This window comes from Lepisma saccharinum, chromosome 6, assembly GCF_977018435.1.
Source record: "Lepisma saccharinum chromosome 6, izLepSacc3.1, whole genome shotgun sequence".
Lineage (NCBI taxonomy): Eukaryota > Metazoa > Arthropoda > Insecta > Zygentoma > Lepismatidae > Lepisma > Lepisma saccharinum.
Window position 1 is genome coordinate 64,379,150 of NC_139234.1, and position 24,675 is coordinate 64,403,824.

At 38.2% G+C, this 24,675-nt stretch overlaps 1 protein-coding gene across 2 annotated transcripts in view; it reads right to left on the bottom strand.

The window, feature by feature from the left end:
* woc (zinc finger protein without children) overlaps positions 1-24,675 on the bottom strand; it is a 95,214-nt gene that overhangs the window by 30,451 nt on the left and 40,088 nt on the right. For both annotated transcript variants that reach the window (XM_083124039.1, XM_083124038.1), the window contains exons 7-13: positions 24,403-24,557; positions 22,650-22,771; positions 20,412-20,581; positions 8,766-8,822; positions 7,159-7,295; positions 4,311-4,491; positions 1,689-1,876 (exon numbers count right to left, since the gene is read on the bottom strand). In XM_083124039.1, coding sequence (XP_082980165.1) covers positions 1,689-1,876; positions 4,311-4,491; positions 7,159-7,295; positions 8,766-8,822; positions 20,412-20,581; positions 22,650-22,771; positions 24,403-24,557 — 1,010 coding nt within the window. The remainder of the gene's footprint in view (positions 1-1,688; positions 1,877-4,310; positions 4,492-7,158; positions 7,296-8,765; positions 8,823-20,411; positions 20,582-22,649; positions 22,772-24,402; positions 24,558-24,675) is intronic.

Consider the following 24,675-nt stretch of genomic DNA (forward strand, 5'->3'; position numbering starts at 1 on the left):
GGAAATAATACTTTGGAGGTAAGACAACCCTGGCACCCCTAGGGGCAGGGTGGGAAGGGGTGACATGAAAAAATAATTGAAAACCAACGATATTAAATTCCGCACAGACATCCGTGACTCTATGCAATCCCGCACAACGATAGTGTATCTCGGGTTGTCTAACATTCAGGCTGATATGATCTTGTGTTGTGAAAATGTGTCGAATCCATAGTTTTCGTGACACTCCCAATGCGCAAGTTCATTACCTAACGGCATGGTGGTGAGAGGGGGTGAAAAATAAAATGCCACAAATGACCTGGTAATGTATGTGGGGAATTAGCTTTTTAGACCTAAAGATTGTTAATGAAAACGGCAAAATTAAAACAAGGGTTTTTTTCCACAAAGCACTTGTGGGAGAAATCTACATTAAAAAAGAATCAAGCATGCAGGGAGAACAAAGAAAAATGTTTTTCTGAATTTCTACAGAAGAGCGAATAGATTGCTCGCTCGCTGAGCAAGATTTTCGCTTGTTGAGCAGACCGATCATTTACTTGATGCAGTTTGCTCATTGATCAAAAATATCAGTGCCTTGCCTTTGAATAATCTGTGGTCAATGTGGCTGCGTCGAGTGGACAAGATTTTGGTGTTTGAAATGCTGTTAATTATGGAATGGAAATAGAATAGTTGATGTGAACAAAACTGTCGAAATTTTCATTTTCACTCACTTGCACAACTTTTCAAAACTACGGTGTATATTTACATTTAATATTTATTATTTGGAATAAACAACACCATCATTTTAATTCAATTACAAAAAATGGAATATTAATATATCACCTTCTGTTACTTGAACTTCCTCTCTAATTATGCTATATCGCAAGCCGTTCATCAAGTATGCAAGTTCAATGGAAAGAACACGACAAAAATATAAAAGACTGGAATTCCAGAACAGGCTTATCTGAGCATGTACTTGAAAACTCCCATAAAATTAAAGAAAAAGTTGTTATTAGAAGGGAAAATCACGCTATCAATAGGAATGTGTATGAAGTAGCTAACATACGTATGTAATGATAGGAACAATAAACTCAATCGGGAAGACTGAAATCTTGACGAAATCTGAATAAACCTATTTAAAGGATGGGAAAAAGGCCAAAAGAGGGAAGAAATAGGATTTCAGGTTACCCCGAAAGTGATTTGTGCTGTACAGGAAGTGCGTGAATTTGACCCGGAAATAACGTAGTTATAACCGAGGTGAAGACATGCTGTAGGGATATAGCCTGTGTTTCCTGCATTCCCCGCGGAACATCAGCTGATTAACACGTAGACGGAAGAGAGCACAGTTCTTGCTTTTACTGCTTTTCATGAATTTTAAGGGAATTTATAGTGAACACGACAAGTTTTAAGGGAATGCAGGGTGAAAGGGACATAGTTTTATCTGATAATTTTTCCCCAATCCTACCCGTCCAACCTTTCCTTGTGTGATACAACGACGTGGCATGGCAGTATTGCATACTTAAAGAACACCTGAAGGGGGCAGTTGCTTCCCCGAAACGTAGCTAACTCAAGGAGTAGACTCACAAATACGTACGTAAAATAGCTTTTATATGATATTTTTGTTGTTCTTAATAGAAATATTTTTTAATATTTACCGATAGTGTACCAATTAACCTGCCTCATCCCTAATCTATAATCATCATACACAGACATACCTTTATTTCCTTCTGGATTCCTTTAATGGAGTTCCTTGTCGTTGGTATGAAGACCGGTACTGGGACAGGTATGGGAAATGGGACGGGTATAGGAAAAGGGCTGCTGTACATATGCATTGGAGCCGGTACATATATTGGAACTGGAATAGGATAAAATACTTTCTTTCCTTCATTCTCGCCACCATCATCTGCAAAGAAATGTCAAATTAAACATAAAATACAATAAAATGTGAATAGTTACTTACATTTTAGGGAGAGTGTTGCTTAATCTATCACTCTTTTAATGCACAACTCCCCATTAATTCTTAAGGCAACTGCAATCAGTTCCTAAGGCATGGCAACAATCATATTTTATATTTTACATGATACCTGACAACAGAATAGCATACTCATGAATAGGGCTCGGACAATTCTGTAATTACATGTTTTTTTCCATGACAAATAGTGTCTAAAACATGTATTTTAAAGTACATATATTTACATATTTTACCTATCACCACACATATATATAGCTATATACATAAATATTATACTCCACAAAAACATATATTTACATATTTTCGGACATTTTCATATTTAATTCACACGTGTATTTATTTTTATAATATACTTGCATATATAGGGGATGGAATATACAATTCAAGACATTACTTACTACTACTTTTGCCTCAAACTATTTACTGATAAAAGGTAAGCACATGCATTGTAAAGGTGAAATATAATTGTTTACTAAACCCATAAGTGAACATTGAACAGCAACAATGTGTTTGATTGATTTAATTTATTTCTCTTCGCTTTTCTGTCATGTTTGGCTAATCCTGAAGATGAGTGGTGACAAGATGAACTAGATGAGGGGCAATCACAAAACACAGGTGGACAAATTAAACATGAGCCCCACGGAGGATTATACTAGCTATGAGTCCAGATGCCAGAGCCTTGTTAGTCTGTAAAATGGGGTCCAGGGTGTATTATGTGGAACTGAGGTTGACATTTGAATGTCTTGATAAAGGATCACTCCACGGTGTTTGTGAACTGAGGGGACGACATTGCATATACAATTTATATATGGTGGGAGCTCAAAAAATTTCAGTGTTGACCCAGTATCATGAGGACAATTGAGGAGCTACATGAAAAGAAGCGATCTCGAGTCACAAAAGTCACACGACATGTATCTCAAATCTCAATGCACTGATCACGTGTAAATTTCAAGCAAAAATGATACAAAGAGAAGATTGAATATGTAAAGTGTGTGCTTCAAACTTGAACCCCACAGGGCAACATTGGAAGGGATGATGCAGCGAGAACGGTGCCTTGTGCCGCGGCTTCTGCGAGAGAACGAACTGCACATGACCGTTTCTTGGAAATAGAGGTTCGGCAGTATCCTCTTCCACGTATTTTGCCCATATAGCCACCCCAAGCTTCCGCCTGCTGCCAGAGCTTTCTCTATGGCACGAGCTGTCCTGTGGGGGTTCAACTGAGGAACTGCACCAAAGCAGCCGACTTACGGTTTCTCCTCTCAGTAAAAATGTTTGCGGTGTTACAGACACAAATACATTACTTATTGTGTAACAATTTTAGCGAAATATTGTGAAAAGGTAAAGATGTTGTTTATTGTTCATTCTCGAGGGGATTACCGTATATTACTGGAGGTTCACTGCTCCTGTGTGCTATAGGGTCAAGCGAGCCTTATGTAATGTTCAAAAATTATCTCAATTGCATCCCAGAAGAGAATGAGCATTACTTTTCCTGCTGATGGTTGGGGGTGGAATTTCTTTGGTTTTTTGGCAATGAGCTATGGTGACTTTCCTTGCTTGATCCCTTTATTTCAGGTTGGTGAAAGTGCACACATTTCATCTCCTGTAACAATTCTTTCCAGAAATCCATCATCTTCGACCTGGAAACAACACAAAAGTTCGTCACAGGCATCGATGCAACGGTCTCAATTCAGCAGCCAACTGACGTGACACCCATTTCGCCGACACTTTATTGAATTGCAGCACATCATGGACAATATTGTGTGCTGAACCAACACTAATATACAAAATGGCGGCTATTTCCTTCACAGTAATATGCCTTCAGAAGCTCTTCCAATGTGGCGATGTTTTTGTTTGTCACTACGTGGTGTGCCTGGTCCTCCACAGAAGTTACACAGAAGTTACGCCGCTTCTAAAATTTCTACACCACTCCTACACTTGCTGCAGGGACATACACCACGAATCATAGTACTGCACTTTCATTCTTGTGATAAATTTCAAACTTCACTACTCAAAAAACGCATCACAGATCGCTACTCTAACGAGGTGCATGTCAACAATGGGGCGGCCATCTTTGCACTGACGCTGCTTCCTTCTTCAGTTTTGCAGCATCATGTTGCCACCTGTTGGTCATTCTTCCAACCACAAGGATAACTCCTGCCAACTTACAAATCAATTGTACAACTTTTCGGAATTTGATTGCACTTTTAAGGTTCTCATTTGAATCACCCTTGTACATTATGCAGTTCAGTGTTATGTAACCATCTCCCTTTGTCCTGTTGTTTAATCTGTTTTGCAACAAAGGATAAGTATATTCAACAACTTGTACTTAAATTGATCAAGACCTTAACTATCATAGTGTTCTTACCTGTTTGTGCAGATTTGTTACAGGGATGAGGTTTACAAGATACACCTTTGGTGTGTGTATACGGTTTACAGAGAACAGCCTTATTCCTTTGGGCCTTGGGAGGTGGAGGCTTGACGATAATTTGCTGGCCAGGCACAACCTGGGTTGTCTGTGAAGGCTGGCCTTGGAGAGTACTGTTGGCCTGGAATAAAGAAACAGGAACATTAAGAATAGAGCCATATATTTATGGTGAATAAAAGATCAAGGTTTCTGTACGAAAACAGTATATTTCAGGATCAAAAGCAGTATGTAATATGACATTTTGCTGTTAAAAATGGTGAATATAATCCTAAATTTGTCTTAAAAACAAAAATTTTACACAAAATAAACATTTCCCTTCTAATAGCACATGTAGTATCAGAGTATTAATTAAGTTTTTAAGTTTATTCCTGTGTAAAGAAGTCTACGTTTCCATCTCAAATACTTACAGCATAATAAATCAATTTTTCATGATTTGCATAAATCACAGGATAATTCAGACTTCAGAAAGTGTCATGTCAGTAAATAAACTTTAAATTTCGTGTTTAAGAGCTTATTTTTGTATTTTGAAGTTCATTTCGTGACAAAACATCGCAGGAAAATGCACCTTATATCTTAGAAAAACATGAAAAATGAACATTACAGTGTATTGTTTCACATTTTGTGTTTCCGTCAAAAATTAAATATGCATGCTCCTAATTATGAGTAATGAAAACAACACGTCTCTGAACTCACTTGATATTTACCGGTCATCCCCACAATATTTACACTTTAGCTGAAGTGATGTAAAGGAAACAAAATATATCTAACACTTCTCAGACAACACACATTTGTGATGTATAGTAGAAGAAATTAAAAATTTGGAACAAAAATTGAAATTTAGGTGAACATTCAAAATGGGTACACAAAAAGTTAAGACTGCTTTTAAGTGAAAAATGTACGCTTCACCACAACATGAACTCAAGTTGCTAGCATATAGTCCCACTGCTCTACAAACTGAACTATCGAACCAACCCTATTTCTACATGATTTGTCACTTCTGCTGTTTCATAGAGCAATGGCATGGTATGACAGAGACCAGAGTAACATCTTCAGTGCATGCCTAAGTGGTGAGTCCATACCATTTTGAACTGAACTTGGAATTTTTACCGATGTACTTCCAACAGATTCCCACCAATGCTGATGCTTGAAAATTGTTCAAAATATTCATTAACATTAAAACATAAGTATTTCAGTGCAATTATAAGCATCATTTCTGATTGATTGTTTTGGTTATTTTATGTCACTTTTGGCTAATCACGACCATGAGGACGAGGGATAATATTATGAAACTGATGAAAAAATAACAAAGAACACCCATGTCTAATCTAGGATCCCTGGCGTTGCAGTGCACTGTGCTAACAACTCTGCCATGGATGTCAGCATAAGCATTAACTTACCACAGTTTTACTTTAAAATATTTAACATATTTAAGAATTACATCAGAATATTAAATAGTGCTGACCTCCAAGTCGCTTTCCATCCCAAGAATGCTGACCATTTTCACTACTTTTTAAAAAATCATTTCTCAAAAACTAAAAACGTAAAATATATGTATCGTACACTGTTGAAAAGTTTGAATCTTCCTCTTAATTTTGATATGATATGTTACATTATAACTACACATCGTTCATTTGCTCATCTAATGTGAGGCGAATAACATCCTCTGACAGAGCTTCATCCGCAATCGTGGCCGTAAACAACTAGCATATCACTATCAGACAAAGACGCGAATAGAACCGTTATGAGCATTTGCCCACCATCTAGTGGCAGTATGAGGAAGTACGATGTCCAAATATTACTCAGGATTGATAGCTCCGTAAACGTACAGCAAATGACCGTTGAAATAAATTTTTAATTCAACTCTGTATATATACACGTGATCCGCACACTAGAGAAGTTCGGGAAATCCGTATATATACGAGATTAGCACTGTGTTAAAATAGGTATCAATTAATCACAAAATCCATTTTTTACACAATACTGATGTCAAATAAATGAAAACTTTGCACAATATCCAGAACATTCAAAATTCGTGGAAACGTCACGTGGCATTTTTGTGCATTCTGGGAAATAGCCAAACTCCAGGTAAGTTACGGCTGAAATTGGTGCATAAATTCCAACCTGTACTTTTGATACTGATACCACTGATAGATTTCAAGTCCACTTTATGCAAAAGATAGGCTAATCAGGACTGGACCTACCGTTTAAAGTGGGATTTGAACCAGTATGTGCCTCCACGAGGTATCAAACCCAGGACCCCTTTGTAACAAGGTGATTACGTTACCACTATGTCATTGGGTAGGCCCGATCAACCAATACTGATACATAGAGGCATGCATATTTCGTTTTTGACGAAAAGTGAAATAACACATTCTAATGTTAATTTTTCATGTTTCTGAAAGGTGTGAGGTGCATTTTCATACCGTATTTTGTCACGAAATGATGCAAAATGTGAAATAGACTCTTAAACACGAAATTTACCGTTTATATACAGACGTGACACTTTCTGACGTATCCTGTGAATTATGCAATTCAAGGAAAATTGATTAATTCTGCTGTAAATATTTGAGAAGCAAAAATGGACTCCTTTATACAGAAATAAACATAATATTCTGGTAATGATTTAACGTGCTATTAGAAGGGATATGTTTATTTTGTGTAATAGTGCAGTTTTTAAATCAAATTTGGGATTATATTCAAAATGATCTCCCAGTTTCTGCCAAAATGAACTTACTCTTATTATATTCTCATGTTGAGTGAATGGACAGGAAATGCCAAATTCCCTTACCTTAACTTTCAGAGCTCCTCTGGCTGCCACCGTGGTATTATTCTGCTGTGAAGGTGGTACCTGTCCATTAGGGGCAAGTGACGTTACATTGGATATCACTGGCATGGCTGCAGGTTTCGCACCGGTTGCGGGAGCAGCTGAAATTGAATAAACCGAACTCATTAATTGGATTTCTCAAAATAACATGCACATATAGTAATTTCAATTAGAACCAAAGTTAAAAAAATTAGTGCAGCAGACTTGATCTTTAGAGGAATTTGCATCTCACATTGCTTGACTGCTAAAATTTCTGATTCAAAGGATTTCCAAGTACAGAAAAAAATCCTATGAAGTTTTCTTCTTGATGCTGAAGAAGCTAAATGCTTTTGAACAAATCTGAAGATTCTTTTATGTAACATGAGAATGGTAGCAGATTAATATCTTATTCAACTAATAATACAGTAAATCCTTTCAGTAATCATTGTTCAAAGTACCTGTTGCAAAATGCAATGTAATTTTCAGTTTGAGGTCTAACAACCTATCAGACTCATTTGTAGCAAGAATTGAATTCACATTCTTATACACATCATGCAAAGTTGCCATTGACAGCAAACTGATGTCAATAACAAAGGCAAGTCGAAAATTTTAAATTACTTGCACATAGCAACTGGAATTGCCAAACATTAACCTATGCTGAGATATTACACCAGCATCAAAACTTTATGGATATAGCTTATACTTCTCCAGTCAATCAGTTTTATTATTTACTAGCATCATCACATCTATGGGTGTATAAGAACACATGATGGAATTCAACAAGGAATTTAAAAATAGAATGTGTCAGCATTAGATTCGATTCCACCATGTCTAGCTCTGTAGCACCAATCAGTTTGTCTTCTTTATACAGTGAATATTAATTTTACGTTTTTCAGGGGACCAAGCTGATAAAACTTAAAATGTGGGAAAATGTAAAATCGAGAAAAAGTTTGTAACATTTTGCTCTATTGGGACTATGAAGACTGAATGTCTTCATTATTTTATACATAATAAGTAAAATGCAGGAAAATGCATTCAACTGCATTGTCCAATGTTGAAGTGCAATCTGTCAACAAGTTTTAGAACCATCATACTGACCAAAAGCTTTCACCTTAAAATAAAATTACAATGCAAAAGAAAAGGGATACTTAAATTTATAACATGTCATTAGCACTTTTTGTGGCAGAATAAAACAAACAAAAAAAACGTAAGTTTGTTGTAGGCACTAGCTTTGGCAGGCAAACATTATGCATTAGTTGCAAAATGGCAACTAAACATCATAGTCTAGCACGTATATTGAAAATTTTTCATAAAATCCCCACTTTACAAAAATGGAGGAAAAAGTTAAATGAAATTTTCAGCTGTCTCATCCTGTCAAGCAGAAGGAAAATACATTCAATTTCTTTGATGGTTCGAACATTTAAAGCATGGTGCTTTACATGTTTTAACATCAACACCTTCAACCAAACTGTAAAAACAATATTAGTTATGTAAAAGAAATTAAATAAAATACACTAACAGAAAAAACGAGGATTTTAAACAAGTCTAACATAAATTAATACTGAAAATGTTCAATGCATGTAGATACATACCCTTTTGATTTTCCTGGAAGGGAGGTCCCTTTCGTTGAACTACTCTTTTTGGAGTACCTGTCAAAGACAAGAGATAAATTTCAACGTTATATTAGTAAGAACATGCATGAGCTTTGGAATTATAAAAGTCAACTTTTAATACATGCATTTTTCATTAATGTGGCAAATGTTACAAAATTGAATAATTCATGTACCCACAATATTTAATAAATTTCACATAAATAGGTAGAGTAACGCCTACTATATTAATAGTCTGGGTCCCTCATAGGCAAATAAAAACATTTAGAACCTCAATTTTTTATGTTTTTCAGGAGACCAAGATGAAATACTTAAAATGCAGGAAAATTTTATAATGTATTGCTTTGTTGGAACAATGGGCATTGACTATATGGGACATAATATCGAGGATTCTAATCCATCCATTCTTGTTATGTGTGCACTGTACATACATATATGTACGTATAAGGGTTACAATGACATTTCATAGTTGCAATATAAATGATGCAAGTGTGTAATATTCATTAATCTCTTGCATCCCGAGCATCTCGATCGAGATCCTCTAGCATGCTCGAAGTTTTTACATTATGATGTTGCTATTTTTGGCTGGATTTGCGATTTTCTTCTTTTACATTATTGTTAACACATATTCTGCACCGTAAAGACTCTTGCACGTCTTGTTCTTCCATAAAAGGGAGGGAAATGGCAGGAAATTGGCGGTTGCGCATAGACATGTCGTTTGGGGGGTACAAGTTGTGTTCTATTGCTCGCATGATAATAGTGCAATTATTTTCTTGTTCCAGACATGCAAGCGATCATTTCCATGTGTATTTTGACAATGTCCTGTACTTGGTTGTCCAGGGGCGAAGGGGAAAGGGGCATTTTTCTTCAGAAATTTTGGAATTTTCCGGTTCCTCTCCTCCCCCACATCCATATATATACAAACTCAATGCGCATAACTTGTATGCAGTCCAAATCTATGGTTCATTCCACGTATAACGGTACTTGATTCATCCATCAAGGGCAATTAGCCTCCAATACGAGGGTCACTATATTTTGAGCCTTGGCAACACTGATTGAAGTTAGGCCCGATTTGACGTTTGCACGGAATCGTCTGGCATTATTGACCATAACCTACTTCAAATGTTTTGTCAATAGCTTCATTTGTGTAGTTTATGTTGCCTTGGAGATTGCGCGACAACAATAAAATGGAATTAACTCGTGAACATTTTTGTGCGATGATTTTTTACGATTTTCGACGTGGATTATCAAGACAAGAGTGCATCGATCAACTTACTTCCACATTTGGCGATGAAGCCATATCCTTTGCCACTGTGAAAGGCTGGTATAACGAATTTAATCGTGGCCGCCATTCGCTCACCGACGAGATTCGCGAAGATCGTCCAAAATCAGTTGTTGTTCAAGAAAACATTGATGCTGTGCAAAACCTAATACTGCAAGATCGTCATGTGACATACTGTGAGATTGAGGCAACCATAGGCATTAGTTCCACCAGCATATATAAAATATTACATGATCATTTAGCTGTGAGAAAGGTATGTTCTTGTTGGATCCCACACAATTTGACAAAAACTCAAAAAGACGCTCGCGTCAATTGGTGCAAAGAAATGCTCAATAAAAACAATCGTGGTGCTTCAAAAGACGTATACAAGATTGTAACAGGTGACGAATCATGGATATATGCATATGAGCCGGAACGTAAACAGCAGTCGACTGTATGGGTGTTTCAAGATGAACCCAATCCAACAAATGTTGTTGGCGCTCGAAGCACATCCAAACAAATGATCGCCTGTTTTTTCGGGAAAACTGGTCATGTGGCAACTGTGCCTTTAGAGGAACGTAGAATGGTCAACTCTGAATGGTACACAACAATTTGTTTGCCAGAGGTCTTCGGTCAAATACGGAAAACAAACAAACGCCGTTGGATCATTCTTCATCAAGACAATGCCAGCTGTCACACATCTTGTCTAACAACCGACTTTATGAACAGTCAAAAAATCGAATTGATGGGTCATCTGCCGTACAGTCCTGATTTGGCACCCAATGACTTCTTCTTGTTCCCGAATGTCAAGAATAAATTGCGTGGACAACGATTTTCGTCGGCGGAAGACGCCGTTGATGCGTTCAAAATGGAGGTGTCTCAAGAAGATTGGAAAAACTGCTTTGACAAATGGTTCGAACGAATGCAAAAGTATATTGACCATAAAGGAGAATACTTCGAAAAACAATAAAGCAGTTTTCAATGCCAAATTCCTGTTTTTTCATTGTTAGGCTCAAAATATAAATAGTGACCCTCGTATACAGGCATTTCAAGGTAACACTGCAACCCAAGACTTGAGTCAGTGGCACATAGACATGTCATTTGGGGGGGGGGGGGCTACAAGTTGTGTTCTATTGCTAGTATGATAACAGTGCAATCATTTTCTTGTTCCAGACATGCCAGCGATCATTTCCATGTGTATTTTGACAATGTCCTGTACTCTGTTATCCAGGGGCAGAGGGGGAAGGGGCACTTTTCTTCAGAAATTTTGGAATTTTCCAGTCCCTTCCCTCCCCATTCATTCTATGTATAACAGTACTTGATTCGTCCATCTAGGGCAATTAGCTCTGGACCTACAGTCGTTTCAAGGTAACTGCGCACTTTGCTGAATGGCTCAGTGGTGTACAGACATGTCGTTTTGGGGGTACAAGTCTTGTTCTATTGATCATATGATAATAGTGCAATTATTTTCTTGTTTCTAACACTCCAACAATTATTTTCATGTGTATTGTTACAATGTCTTGTACTTTTTCTTGGGGTGGGGGGGGCGAAACCATTTTTTCTTAATTTTTTTGGGAATTTTCAGTTTACTACCCACCCCCCTTTCATATACAGGAAAACCTCGTTAATACGACATTGGTTAATACAAATTACCCTTTATTCCAAAGTTCTTCCCATTCCCCAGCCGATAAGATACGATTTATAATGTATTTCAGAATGGATAAATCGAAAAACGGATAATTCTTAATACAAAGTTGCTTACAAGTAGAGACCTGCACAAGACCCGGAAAAAACCCATCTGCAAGGAGGCGCGCCTACAAAAGTATGCAACACGCACGTTAAGCCCAGGTGTTAGACATCGTGCACGCGAGCTTCACGTCACAGTTGTGCACAGGCATCAATGCCTGGCAGGCTTTTCTATTACCCGGGTCTTAAGAAGACTCGTGAGACTCGATGTAGTTCTTGCAAGTAGACGCGAGCACTGCTGTCAGTATTGCCAATGGCCATTATATTTTACTACGCATGGAAATATTTGAATTTCTGCTAGCCGCAGGTGCCTTGAGGTTGTATAACCATTGGCGTAGCAAGGGGTGGGCGAAGTGGGTGACCACCCTGGGCCTCGCGCATGTAGGGGCCTCGCGTCCCATGAGGTTGATACGAAAAACGTAATAAATGGAAGTGAGAAAGATAGAAAAGGCTAATTTTTGTGAGCAATAAAATTAAAATTTTTTTATCTGGCTTTATATTCTAGTTTAACGTTATAATTTGAATGAATACGTCAAATCAGAGGCGGGCGGGAGCTCTAAGCCTAAGGGGCGCCGAAAAAGTCAAAATAATTCTCATTTCTCATGTGAAACATCAACGCAAAAATTGCTTGGACATTTTTATCCATTTTTCTTCTGTCTCGTGACCTTGCATAGCCTACCCGATTTTAATATGTTAATGATAAAGCACCTCAAACTGCCATGGAGCAATTCTTCCTCGTTCCTACACGTTCAGATGCAGCTATTGCCCTCTGTAACGGGCACGAAGATCATTTATCTTCCGAATTTCCTGATCAAGTTCTACGTTTCAGGAATGTGCTTAAATCTTAAGTCAAATGCTTTAGGAAAGTTTCTTCTCCTTGATAGCTCTACACTAGCTTCCAGTGTTCTCTGTATCCTGTACCACCTTCTGTTTGGGGGAAGGGATAAGTAAGTATTTGTATTTTCTTCCTTTGAATACATAAATGTCAAAGAAAGATATGTTGTAATATGTGAAAATTCAGAGTTAGAGCATCGATTTGTATAGTTATTAATGTAAGTGCAGCCACAACCAGCCATTCTAAGTAATTACGTAAATTTCCTGGAAGAATCTGACTGTACTTGAGGGACAAAAATTTATTTCTTGTGGACGCGTACTTTACGATTTTGTTATGCCACTGCGTCAAATATTTAATATTACAAGAACATTAAGACGTAACAACAAAATGAGATTCACAGTTATTATTATCATCTAAGTCCTCAAATTCGAAGTTAACTGGTACAATTTATGAGCAACAAAGTCAAAATTGTTAATTAAAAAAGTCAAATTAGCTGTATCAATTGATTCCACCAAAGATTTCACACTTATGGTGCAAATGACTATCGTTTTAAGATTTGTTGTTGAAACCGATTGTGTCGAAGACCTTGAAGGTAGATACTTTGGGCCCCTAGACAGGATTGTGGTTTAGCGCAGCCCCTTCCCCCCATTCTATCAAGCACAGACATTTTATGTGCGTCCTTCGATATTTTCTACTTAAGCAATGGTTTGTGACATTTACCTCCTACAAATTTTGAAATGAGGAGACAAAGAACTACTCATTAAATAATATATAGGTTATATTTAAAGGTTCTTATTTAAGGATATTTCAGTTGTCTTTCTGTCTAAAGACAATCTTAAAAAACATACTATTACTACTGCCTTGGTTAATGAAAATTCCAGCAGCGTGTTAATGTAGCTCTGCCAAGTGTAAATTTCTCTGTCGCGTACTATTAAATACAATTTTCGTCAGAAATGAATTATTATTATAGGCTATTATATAAATATAATAATTTGCTGATGTTTCCTTGATGACTGTATATCGATTCACATTGATATTTCAAACTTAAAGAATGGATGGAGCCTTGCATTCTAATCTCGCCCAGGGCCTCGCGATATGTTGCTATGCCACTGTACCTAAGATTTTTGTAACTTCTCAAATTACTTTCATTATTATGTCAAACCAACTACCACACATTTTCCAAATTTGTTTCGAAGGTCTTCAAATTGGTTTGTGTCTCTTGTTCATTTTATGTCACTTTTCTGGTCTTGAAATCGTAAATCTCCTCTCGGTTTCATTTTTACGTTGTTCGTTTGTTGAAATGTGTAAGTAGCATTGCCTGCTATTTGCACCTGTATGAAGATATAAGCTAACAATAATATTTTGAATCGTATTACTATCAATGTGGTCTGTAGAACTAGATAACTAGCAACAACATTTTTTTTCTCTTTGTACTGGGTAGAGAGTCTGAAGAAAACCTTGCTAGAAGGTTGAAACGTTACGTTTAGTTTATGTTTTAAAATAAAATAAATTTCTGCGTTGGCCAGCATATTGAGTTTTTCATATCATGGAAACAAGTATTAACTCTTTCGCTGCGGAATTCTCTGGCACACAATATCCCTTGGCTGCGTAATTAAATTTGAAAAAATATTTTTTTATAAACAAATAGTTTTCACAATTACATTGCGTTATATATGAGAGAGAACTTACAAAATTCATTCTTGCACTGGAATACCATTCTGTAGTCCCTGGTAGTATGATATTTTGAAAAATTTTGAAATATTTTGAAATTTTGAAAAAAAATGTAGAAAGAATAATTTTAAAAAATTACATTGCAAAATATGTTATAGAAAAATTACAAAAGTCATTCCTTGCACTGGCAAACCATTCTGTAGTCCCTGATGGTATAGTATTTCTCAAAACACGGGATGACACAGAGTGGTGGAGCGGCATGGAAATTCGTAAGTAGTATCAAGATACTGGGTGGTGAAAACTTCAGTTTGTTCTGCTTTGTGTTCAAATACTGAGTGGGGGAAATATTTGATAAAACAAGAAAATGGTGTGCTAAATACAGTACTGTCACCAAGTAACTTGGCACTTGCCTGCGTCGAACTTCCCGCACCTAGATCAATGCTGCTTTGCAGTCTGCTCCATGATGTTACGGACGGCGGTACAAATTCTTCATCAGACACTACACAATCACTGTCACCAATTGAAGTCTCATAAAAACTGTCGCTATTATCGTCACAATTTAATTCACCTTCTGATTCAACAGTTGAGTAACATCATTATCAGACAAGTGTTGACGACTTGACGAAACCATGTTGTTTACATACGAACATGCATTTGAAACTGACATGTCAGAGCACTCAACGCTCGTATTCTAAACAGGGGCGTAATTAGCGACATCATACTGATATAAACAAAACTACAAGTTCAAATAGTTCCAAATAATATCTACAGATGTCTGAAGGCTACTAAAAGCAACGTACTGCTGAAATGCGACACCCGCAGGGAGTGGAAGTATGAACTCGCAATAATGCGACTTCCGCAGAGCAAGGCACCTGGCGTGCTGTGCATAAATGCGACAACCGCAGCGAAAGAGTTAATGGTGTTGCAACAACATGAGTGAACGACGATTTGTTGAAAGAGATGACAATATTCAAAAACCTTTTATAATGCAAATTCTGATTTCATGTTACATTTTATGGACCATCGTGCCTTAGTGTTCAGGGGGGGGTCTTGAGTAACTAATTCGGATATTGAATTGGCAAAATTACACCAGAGAGAAAATCTGTTTGATTGATTGATTCATTTATTTATTTGGTCAATTTATGCACAATAAGGCTAATTGGGACTGGACCTATAGTTTAAAGTGGGACCCGAACCACCATGTGCCTCCACCAGGTATCGAACCCGGTACCCCTTGATTACAAGGCGACGACACTACCACTGCGCCATAGGGGAGCACCCCCCCAAAAGTATAATGTAGAACAACCACCAGTAACACAAAGTTCCAAAATATTTACGATAGCACTTTTTGCCAAACTTGGATCGTACTCCTTTACAGGTGTCAGCAGTGGCGGCAATTAGAGGCGGAGCCGAGAGAGTGCAGTTGCCTGCCCCCCCCCCCCCCCCAGACTTTTTGCCACTTTTCACCACGCTAACCTAATGTATCAAGGGAAATTAAACTGTCCGTGCGCCCCCCTGTTACTTTTGCACTCTGGCCCCTTAGTTTTGGAACCCAATCGCCGTCACTGGGTTTGAACGATACAAATGTTTTCTACGAAGGAATAAATGTCTGCAATTTCAAATTGATAAAAGTGATGAACATTTTAAGTGCTCCTAGAACTAACTAACTAACTCTCTAGCCTTCTTAAACCCGAAGGTTCATGGCTGCAGCAACACAGGCCTTCCATGTTTCCCTATTTTGAGCAAGTTCTATATACTCTTTTCCATCCCTACCGATTTCCCTTAGGTCCATCTCAACGTTGTCCCTCCATCTTCGTCTTGGCCTTCCTACAGGTCTCTTACCATCAGGTTTCCCAACAAGAATCCTGTAAACTCCTCGTTCCTCTCCCATTCGTGCCACATGGCCTGCCCACCTAAGTCTTCTTGATTTAATTATTCTAATAATATCTGGACATGAATACAAATTATGTAGTTCTAAATTATGTAACCTTCTCCACTCACCTGTCTTCTCATCCCTTTTAGGTCCAAATATTTTCCTAAGGATCTTATTTTCAAATACTCTCAATTTATGTTCCTCTTTCAATGTAAGGGACCAAGTTTCACATGCATATAATACTACAGGCAAAATTACTGTTTTGTATATTTTAACTTTCAGTTTCTTAGATATTAAACGAGAAGACAAAAGTTTATGAAGAGAGAAGTAACATGCATTTCCTGAATTAAGCCTACTTTTTATTTCCTCTTTAATATAATTTTCATTTGTTAATATTACTCCTAAGTATTTGAATTTGGAAACTGGTTCAAACGAGTTGTTATCAATAATTAGATTTTGATTATTACCTAACACTTGGTTTCGGCCTGTAAGCATATATTTAGTTTTCTCTTTGTTAACTTCCAAACCTATCTCTTTAGCAGTTTTGAAAAATATTTTAGCATTATTCTTAATTGTATTCACATCATCCCCCAGTAAGTCTACATCATCTGCATATGCTAACAACTGAGTCACACCATTTAATTTTAGTCCTTCTTTAGTTTCTTTTACCTTCCTAACAGCATATTCTAAGGCAAAATTAAAGAGCAATGGAGATAATGCATCTCCTTGTTTTAACCAATCATGAATTGTAAATTTGTCAGACATATTAATACCCACACGAATTTTACTTTCTGTTTCACTGGTGCATACTTTTATCATACTAACAAGCTTCTTAGGTATTCCAAACTCAACTAATATATTATATAGTTTATCTCTTTTGACTGAATCATATGCTTTTTTGAAATCAATGAATAGCTGATGGACATTTTGATTATATTCCCACTTTTTTTCAAGTGTCTGTCTGATGTGAAAAATTTGATCTGTAGTTGATCTGTTACGTTTAAATCCACATTGATAATCACCTATAATTTCATTAGCATATGGGGTTAGTCTTGTTAAAAGAATGTTAGATAATATTTTATATGTTGTTGAGAGTAGAGAAATTCCACGGTAATTATTGCAGTTCATTTTATCACCTTTTTTGAACACAGGAACAATTATGGATTCTTTCCACTGTTGAGGGATTTCTTCTTTATTCCATATTAAACAGATTAATTTATGAATTTGATACAAGTGCTCCTAGAACAGTTTAGAATCTAAAAGTTGGCAACGGTGACTGCGTGACTCATGTATCTGGAGACGGTGCAAAACCGGAATGAGCGTATGCTGAAGATAAGCGAGCTTCGTCTTGCAAGGCCTTCCAGTTACCCGTGGGCTTTCGATGCTTGCCGGGTCAAAACTCAGGTATATAGTTTTACTCGCCCGCCTGATCAGCCAGGTGGGCCTAGTAAGCGATTCTGACAGATATGCAGCCCTCTGCTTACAAGACCCTTCGGCACAACTGGTTTCGCTTAATTCGAAGTAGACACCTGCGTAAGTCGACAAGAGAAGATCGAATGTGGAGAGAGCTTGGACGTTATTTTAACTTGACCTTGACATGTTTCCTTGTCCTAAGAGATGCTGACAACTCGAGGGAAGCAGCCTGAAATGCCCGCTGGACATTGACATTCTTTGTCAATTTGCATGGCAGGTCAAACTCTTTCCCCGCTGAATGCACCACCTTGGAAATATTCACCAGTGATAGATGAGAAATGCGAGATAAGATTGCAGGAATGTTCCAAAATACAAGATGCATGGCGCCTGGAAGTCTCACCCATCTGTCTAGCTCTGAGCTCCAGATTCAGCAATTTCCCGTGAGCGAGCAACTTTTGGCCTGGTAGCCGACAACTTCCGGTAACCACTTTCATTAAAAGTGTGTTCTTTGTGCTCTGTAGAACTTCATAAAAAAAGGGGAAACTGTTACAGATAATCAAAGCCACATAGGCCAACTAAATATCGTCAACCCGCTTAATGCGTTGTCATCTAGGTTTCCGGCAAAAGTTGACGTCGATCTTACATATGTTGCAACTCCAGTTTTCAGCTTCATACGTTTCCCAACTGTGCCGGTCATAAAATTTGCCAAGACAGTGTTCTGTTGGCTGAGTGACTTCTCCGGTTCTCCTCTTTTTCTAACAGCAAACGGGGGGGGGGGGGGGGTCTGTTGCTTCTTTCTTGCTCGTGTGCGCACACGGGCTAAATTCCTTTGGCGTCTAAAAAAAAGGTTCTGAACACCTTTAAAACGAAAAACCACAGGATAAGTAAAAGAAAAGTGACCCCCTTCCTTCTACAACAGCTCATTATCCGCCACTGGTGTGCATGGTAATGTGATAATTGCAGAATTCAGGCCCCTCTTTCTTGATTGAATGCAGCTGTCTGGATAGGAAATATTGCTCCTATTATTGTATCTTGCATCATAAAACGTAATGCTCTAACTTCCAGCAGGTCTCATTGTGAGCTGCAGCTGGCACCAGTGTTTAGTCTAGCGTCTGGAAAGCTGTTTGGCCATAATGACCCAGTGCAAAGGAATAAGTGTCATTGTTTTGAATCTCGCAAAGCTGTTTTGATTTGAAGATAAGGAAATTCGATCTCCAGAAAGGAAAACAAGAGTTAAAACGACTTTTCGATCTCCAGAAAGGAAAACAAGAGTTAAAACAACTTCATGATGCACATAAAGTCGTATAATCGCCACTTTTCTTCAGAACCATTAGCTTGCAGCTGTTAAAAAAAAACAAATAAAAAAATGCAATGCTCAATGTAGGAATACGAGAGGAAAAGGAAAAGTTTTGGCGGATCGAGTGTGACCTCCAGAATACTCCTGAATCCTACAATAAATTGTCGATTAATCTGAAAATATGCAAGTTTTGTAAAGCTTGTTTTGAGTTCGTTTTATGCTGATGAGCTATGCGGGACTAAATATACAGTTTAAAGTGGGATCCAAACCAGAGTGATTATCGAGTGCAGCACTGTTTAATGTGTCCTAGGATACATATTCGGTGCAAACAGATCGCAAGTTGTGTGTTTCCTTTTTAAGAGTGGATTACAATGCAACTTGAGGAAGAGTTTGGACTGATCCCTGCAAGGGGGGAGGGGGGCGATTATGAAGTTAACTGAAGCAAAGAAAACTTGATTCTTTTTTTACGATGTGTTTTAGACAGCCGAACCAGAACAAAATTTACAGCCCCAATTTTTTTTTATTTTTGTGCCAGGGAAAGGTTGTGTCCTCTCCCAAGAGAATCTTCTCTTACCAGTTAATCCTGTAACAGACAATGTTCTAGTGAACTCACATAAAATCCAATGTTCATTCTGTCCGATTATCTTCCATCTCTTGCTCCTGCCAGTGTGACTACTGTCAACATTCTTCAGAGTTTCACTTCTTGCAATAAACGAGATTGTTTTCCTTTCCGTAGGTCTTCGTGCAAACGGGTTTCTTATGAAGTAAAATTGTAAGAATTTCGTGGAAGAGCAACGACTTTACACAATTAAAAGAAAATACAGTTTTTTAAAAGACTTTTTGCCACAACAAGCATCCCGTGCATAACCGGTTGTATAACTAGGCAGGATAAATGGTGTTAACCGTCCCCTTGGAATCTTTGTGTCCGCGTAAGCTCAGTGTTCTCATTTTGTGTAACATTTTTTACACTTTCTTTAAAACGTACAATATTATTATATAGTACATATAAAGCTTATTTTCTGAGCTACCACCAAGTATAAAACATCCGTTGTTGGGGTAATTTATACTCTACTTTATTTACACCTGAAAAACATGCGCCATCTTGAAAAGTTTGGATAACTCGAAGTCAATTAATTCGAAGTTGACATTTTTTGGTCCCTTGAACTTTGTATTAACGAGGTTTTCCGGTATACGCCGAATGTGCATACATTTTATATAGCCAAGTCATTTTTATAAAAAATATACATTTTGCTGAAAATTGGCTCGGGAGGCAAGGGGGTTACTTGCAAAAGAGGCTTGGGTGGCTAAAGGTTAATTTTGCCATAATGATGTGTGATGAATGGCAAGTAGATTTATATGTACTTATTGTGTGTCTAAAAAATATTCCTATAGTTTCAAACGGTCTCAAACTTTGCAAGAGGCTAATATTTTCAGAAAGAACATTTTTTTAAAACTGTATACACCAAACCGTGAAAACCCATAGGGTGATTCAAACAGTGAAAGTCATTGTATCCCTCACTTCTAATTCTTACCTGTTGGTATAGGAGCACTCTCATTCCCCGGTAGCGTAAGTGGAGATTTTGTATATTGTCCTTGGAAAGACAAAACACACTGATATGAACAAAAATTACGAATAGTAGCATCAGACATGGTTAGATGATACTGGGCTTGTGCTACTTGCGAACAGAAGTCACATTTTATCCTGAAAAGAATAAAAGTATTTTAATTTCATCATTTCACACATTATTCACAAAAAAAAGATGACAAAGGATAAAGAATACAAAAATTTATGTGTTGCAAATATTCGGAAAAACAATGTATGCTTTTCTTGCACATTCAGAATTGATTAGATATGAGAAAAAGCACAATTTTAGAATGGTAACCTAAACTAAATTTTAAAAAATGTCTTCCAAAAATCTTTTCAAAACCTAACTTATACAGGGTAGGGTGTCTACCAAAATAACAAATCCAAAATTCTTGACTTTTTTGTTTTTCTTCAACTTTATTTAATCAACCCCTAGCTAGATAAAGTTGAAAATTAGCAACTAAGAAAATATTTTTTTATTTAATGAAGAACCCCTACCAAGAGGCTAGTTAGTCGAGATGAAATCTGAGGCTGTATTTAACGAGAGAATTAGACTTCCTTTATATATTAATGCATGTAAAAATGTACATATTTTTTGTGGCACTGTCAACCCTTTTCTTCTGGACCTGGCAAAACTGCAGGCCATGCAATGGCTCTGTTGTGGTTGCTCAGTTCTTACAACTTTTCTCTACTCCTGAAGATGTGGCACCCTGCCATGAAAGTTTGAAGTTTTTCTGTGTCTGGTGAGTGTTTCCTCTCATATATATATATATATCATAATGTCTCATTTCTTCTACATCAGAAATATCCAAATTAATTTGTGTGGAAGAGACCAACCTACTGCTTCAGCTATTTCATTTTACTTCCACTAAAGATAATGTCTCAAAATAAAATTAAAAGTTTTATAAGTATTAAGGTGGACACAAAAATAAAATCTTCGAGATTTCTTAAGATTTGTGTCAGCCACAAGACATTCTTTTTTTAGCATGATACATACACTGAGTGCTCACTGAATTACAACCACCTACCAAATACTTTGTTGGTCCACCTTTGGCTCGGCGGATGACCTGGACGTGACGTGGCATGGATTCCATGAGGTGCTGATATGTCTCCACGGGGATCTGACACCATATATTCCAGATGGCATCCCATAACGAGCCAACTGACGTTGGTGCAGGATTCATGGTTCAAAGAGCTCCTTCCACAACATCCACAGATGCTCTATGGGATTAAGATTGGGGGAGTTCAGGGAACAATTTATATGCTGCATCTCTGCGGAATGTTCCTCCAACCAAGCAAGTACAGCCCCATCTCGGTGGCACCGTGCATTGTCATCCTGGAAAATGCAATCCCCGTGTGGGTGAAAGTGTTGCATTGTGGGGTGTAAGTGGTCCCCTAATACCTCCCGATACAGAACAGATGTTACATGGCAGTCCATACACACCAATGGCCCCAGTCCATGCCAACAGAAGCAACTCCACACCATACAGCCGCCCCCACCTGTCAGTACAGCACTCACCATCCAGGAAGGGTCCATAGCCCCATGCTGTTGGCACCACACAACCGTCACAGTGGTGTAGCAAAAACCATGATTCATCAGTCCAACACACCCTTTTCCAATCATCCATGGTCCAATCAGCATGTTCATTGGCCCAAGCAAGACGAAGTCGGTGGTGATGCTTCGTGTGGAGTGGGTCGTCTGCTGTGGAACGTAATGCGTGCCAGTGTGTGCCGCACAGTTGCATGGGATATGGGTGTTGTGTATCCACTGTTGTATTGGTCCTGTAATTCCCGGAAGCTGATGGTGCGTTCAGCTGTCACGAGCCGTTTGACTCTACGCTCTCCCACGGTGTCACTTTACGTACATCATGCAATTCTCCCTTGGTGGTCATTGCCATGGTTTCTTGCCACTCTCTGTACACCTTCACTACACTGGAACGGGTGCATCCAACCAGTGTCGCTGTCTGGGTTATTGATGCACACGTAGCTCGGGCACCTACAATCATGCCCTTCTGGAACGACATTAAATCCTGACCACCTGCCATTTTAACGTGTGCTGTTCCACTAACATGTAGCATTGTGACTATACATTCATCACGATACTTCCAGTTGGGGTGGTTGCAATTCAGTGAACGCTCAGTGTATTTATTAAATATTAGAATTGGTGAAATGTTAGATTACTCACCTGCGCGAGGAGACAGCATTTATCGAAACTTGATACAGAGTTAAGCAATTAAGAGAACACATCATGATAACCTGTCCGGCATTTGAAATTCTTCTGATCATGTCGAAATTATATTTCTTAACCTGCAAAGATAGAAATATGGAAATAAACATCATTCAGAAGTGAACAATATAATGTGTTCGAATGAACACATAATATCAAGAGTAAAATGTGGCCAATGCTTCAAGTAAATATGAGCAAATTTCTAATTTCAAACTTTATTTACTCTTAATACAAAGAAAATCCTAGTAAAAAATAAAACAACAACATGAATTCTATTCAATAAATAAATTTTACAAACATGAAAATGACATACACTATGTTGCCATTCGTCACCGGACACCTCTCAAAAAGTGCTTGGGATCGTCTGTACACATAATACAACCTATAAAAGGCATTGCCAGTTGAGAATACACTCATACCAGCTACAGCAGTCAATATGGACAGACGATGTGAACTGAGTGAGGCAGAACTAGGGATGATCATTGGAGCCCACAGGTTTGGGCATTCGACCCGTGAGATTTCCAACAAATTTCAGATACCCCGGTCGACAGTGAGTGATATTATCGTGAAGTGGAAGCGAGAGGAGGTCATGACATGCCAACCCAGACCCAATAAACCGAAAATATCACAGATCATCACCGTAGATGCTTGAAACATTTGGTGAAGTCAAACCGGAAGGCGTCGTTACAGATGGTGGCACAGGAGTTTCGATCGGCTTCCAGTAGTGCTGCGAGTGATGATACTGTCTGCCGGGAGATCGTCGCACTTGGTTTTTATGGCTGCGCAGCATTTCACAAGCTGCATATCAAAGCCCGCAATGTGGCCCATCGGTTACAGTGGTGCAAGGAACGCCGCCATTGGACTCTCTAACAATGGAAATCCCTCCTATGGAGTGATGAATCACGCTACCAGATGTGGTGGTCTGATGGACATGTGTGGGTGTGGAGTATGCCCTGTGAATGCTGTTTACAGGACTGAATCGTACCCACAGTGAAATTCGGTGGAGGTGGCATCATGGTGTGGTCCTGCTTTTCGTGGTATGGTCTTTGCCCTCTTGTTTTAGTTCGGGAAAACATGAATGCCGATGCGTACCAAAAAGTTCTGGACAATTCTGCGCTACCGACATTGTGGGAACAATTCGGTATTGGCCCATAACTGTTTCAGACGACCATGCTCCATGTCATACTGCAGGCATTATCAACACGTGGTTCGAGGACGTGGGTGTGCAAAAACTTAATTGGCCAGCCCAAAGTCCAGATATCAACCCCATTGAACACCTTTGGGACAAGTTGGAGCACCGCTTGAGAGCCAGGCCATGCTGCCCAAAAAACACCACTGAGCTGTTTGCCGCTTTGCAGGAGGAATGGGGCAAGATTCCCGTTGACACGTATTGCTAATTGGTGGAAAGTCTTCTTCGAAGGGTTGCGGACATCATTGCGGCTAAAGGTGGCTATACATGATACTGATGCGGTGCTGCGACCGGATTAACGTACTGGTATGGGGTGTCCGGTGATGAATGGCAACATAGCGTAAAGCATGATTGATACTACATTACATTAGAAAAAGGATAAAATATCTGTCACCACCAAAATGTTACGCATTGGGCCCAAATTCTTGGTGAATATTTTTTTTAACAAATACAATAGCAACAGCAACAATAAGAAAGAAATTTGTAAAGATATTAAAAATGCAATCTGAATAAATATCTTACCTTACACCAATTGCATGGAACTATCTTCCTGTTAGCAAGTATGTACACATTCATACAGGTTTTGCAGCAGAAACTGTGTGGCGCTTCATCATAAAATATTGAAAACATGTCCGTACCAGCCTTATCAAAATACTTTTTACACATATCACATTGCTCTGAAAAAAAAAAAAAGAGAACACAGCACATTAGGAATGTACCAACATGAGTTCTTTTCTTGTGACATGTGGTTATTATTTATAATGTGGGTGAAGTAAGAACTCAATTTTCTTCAGG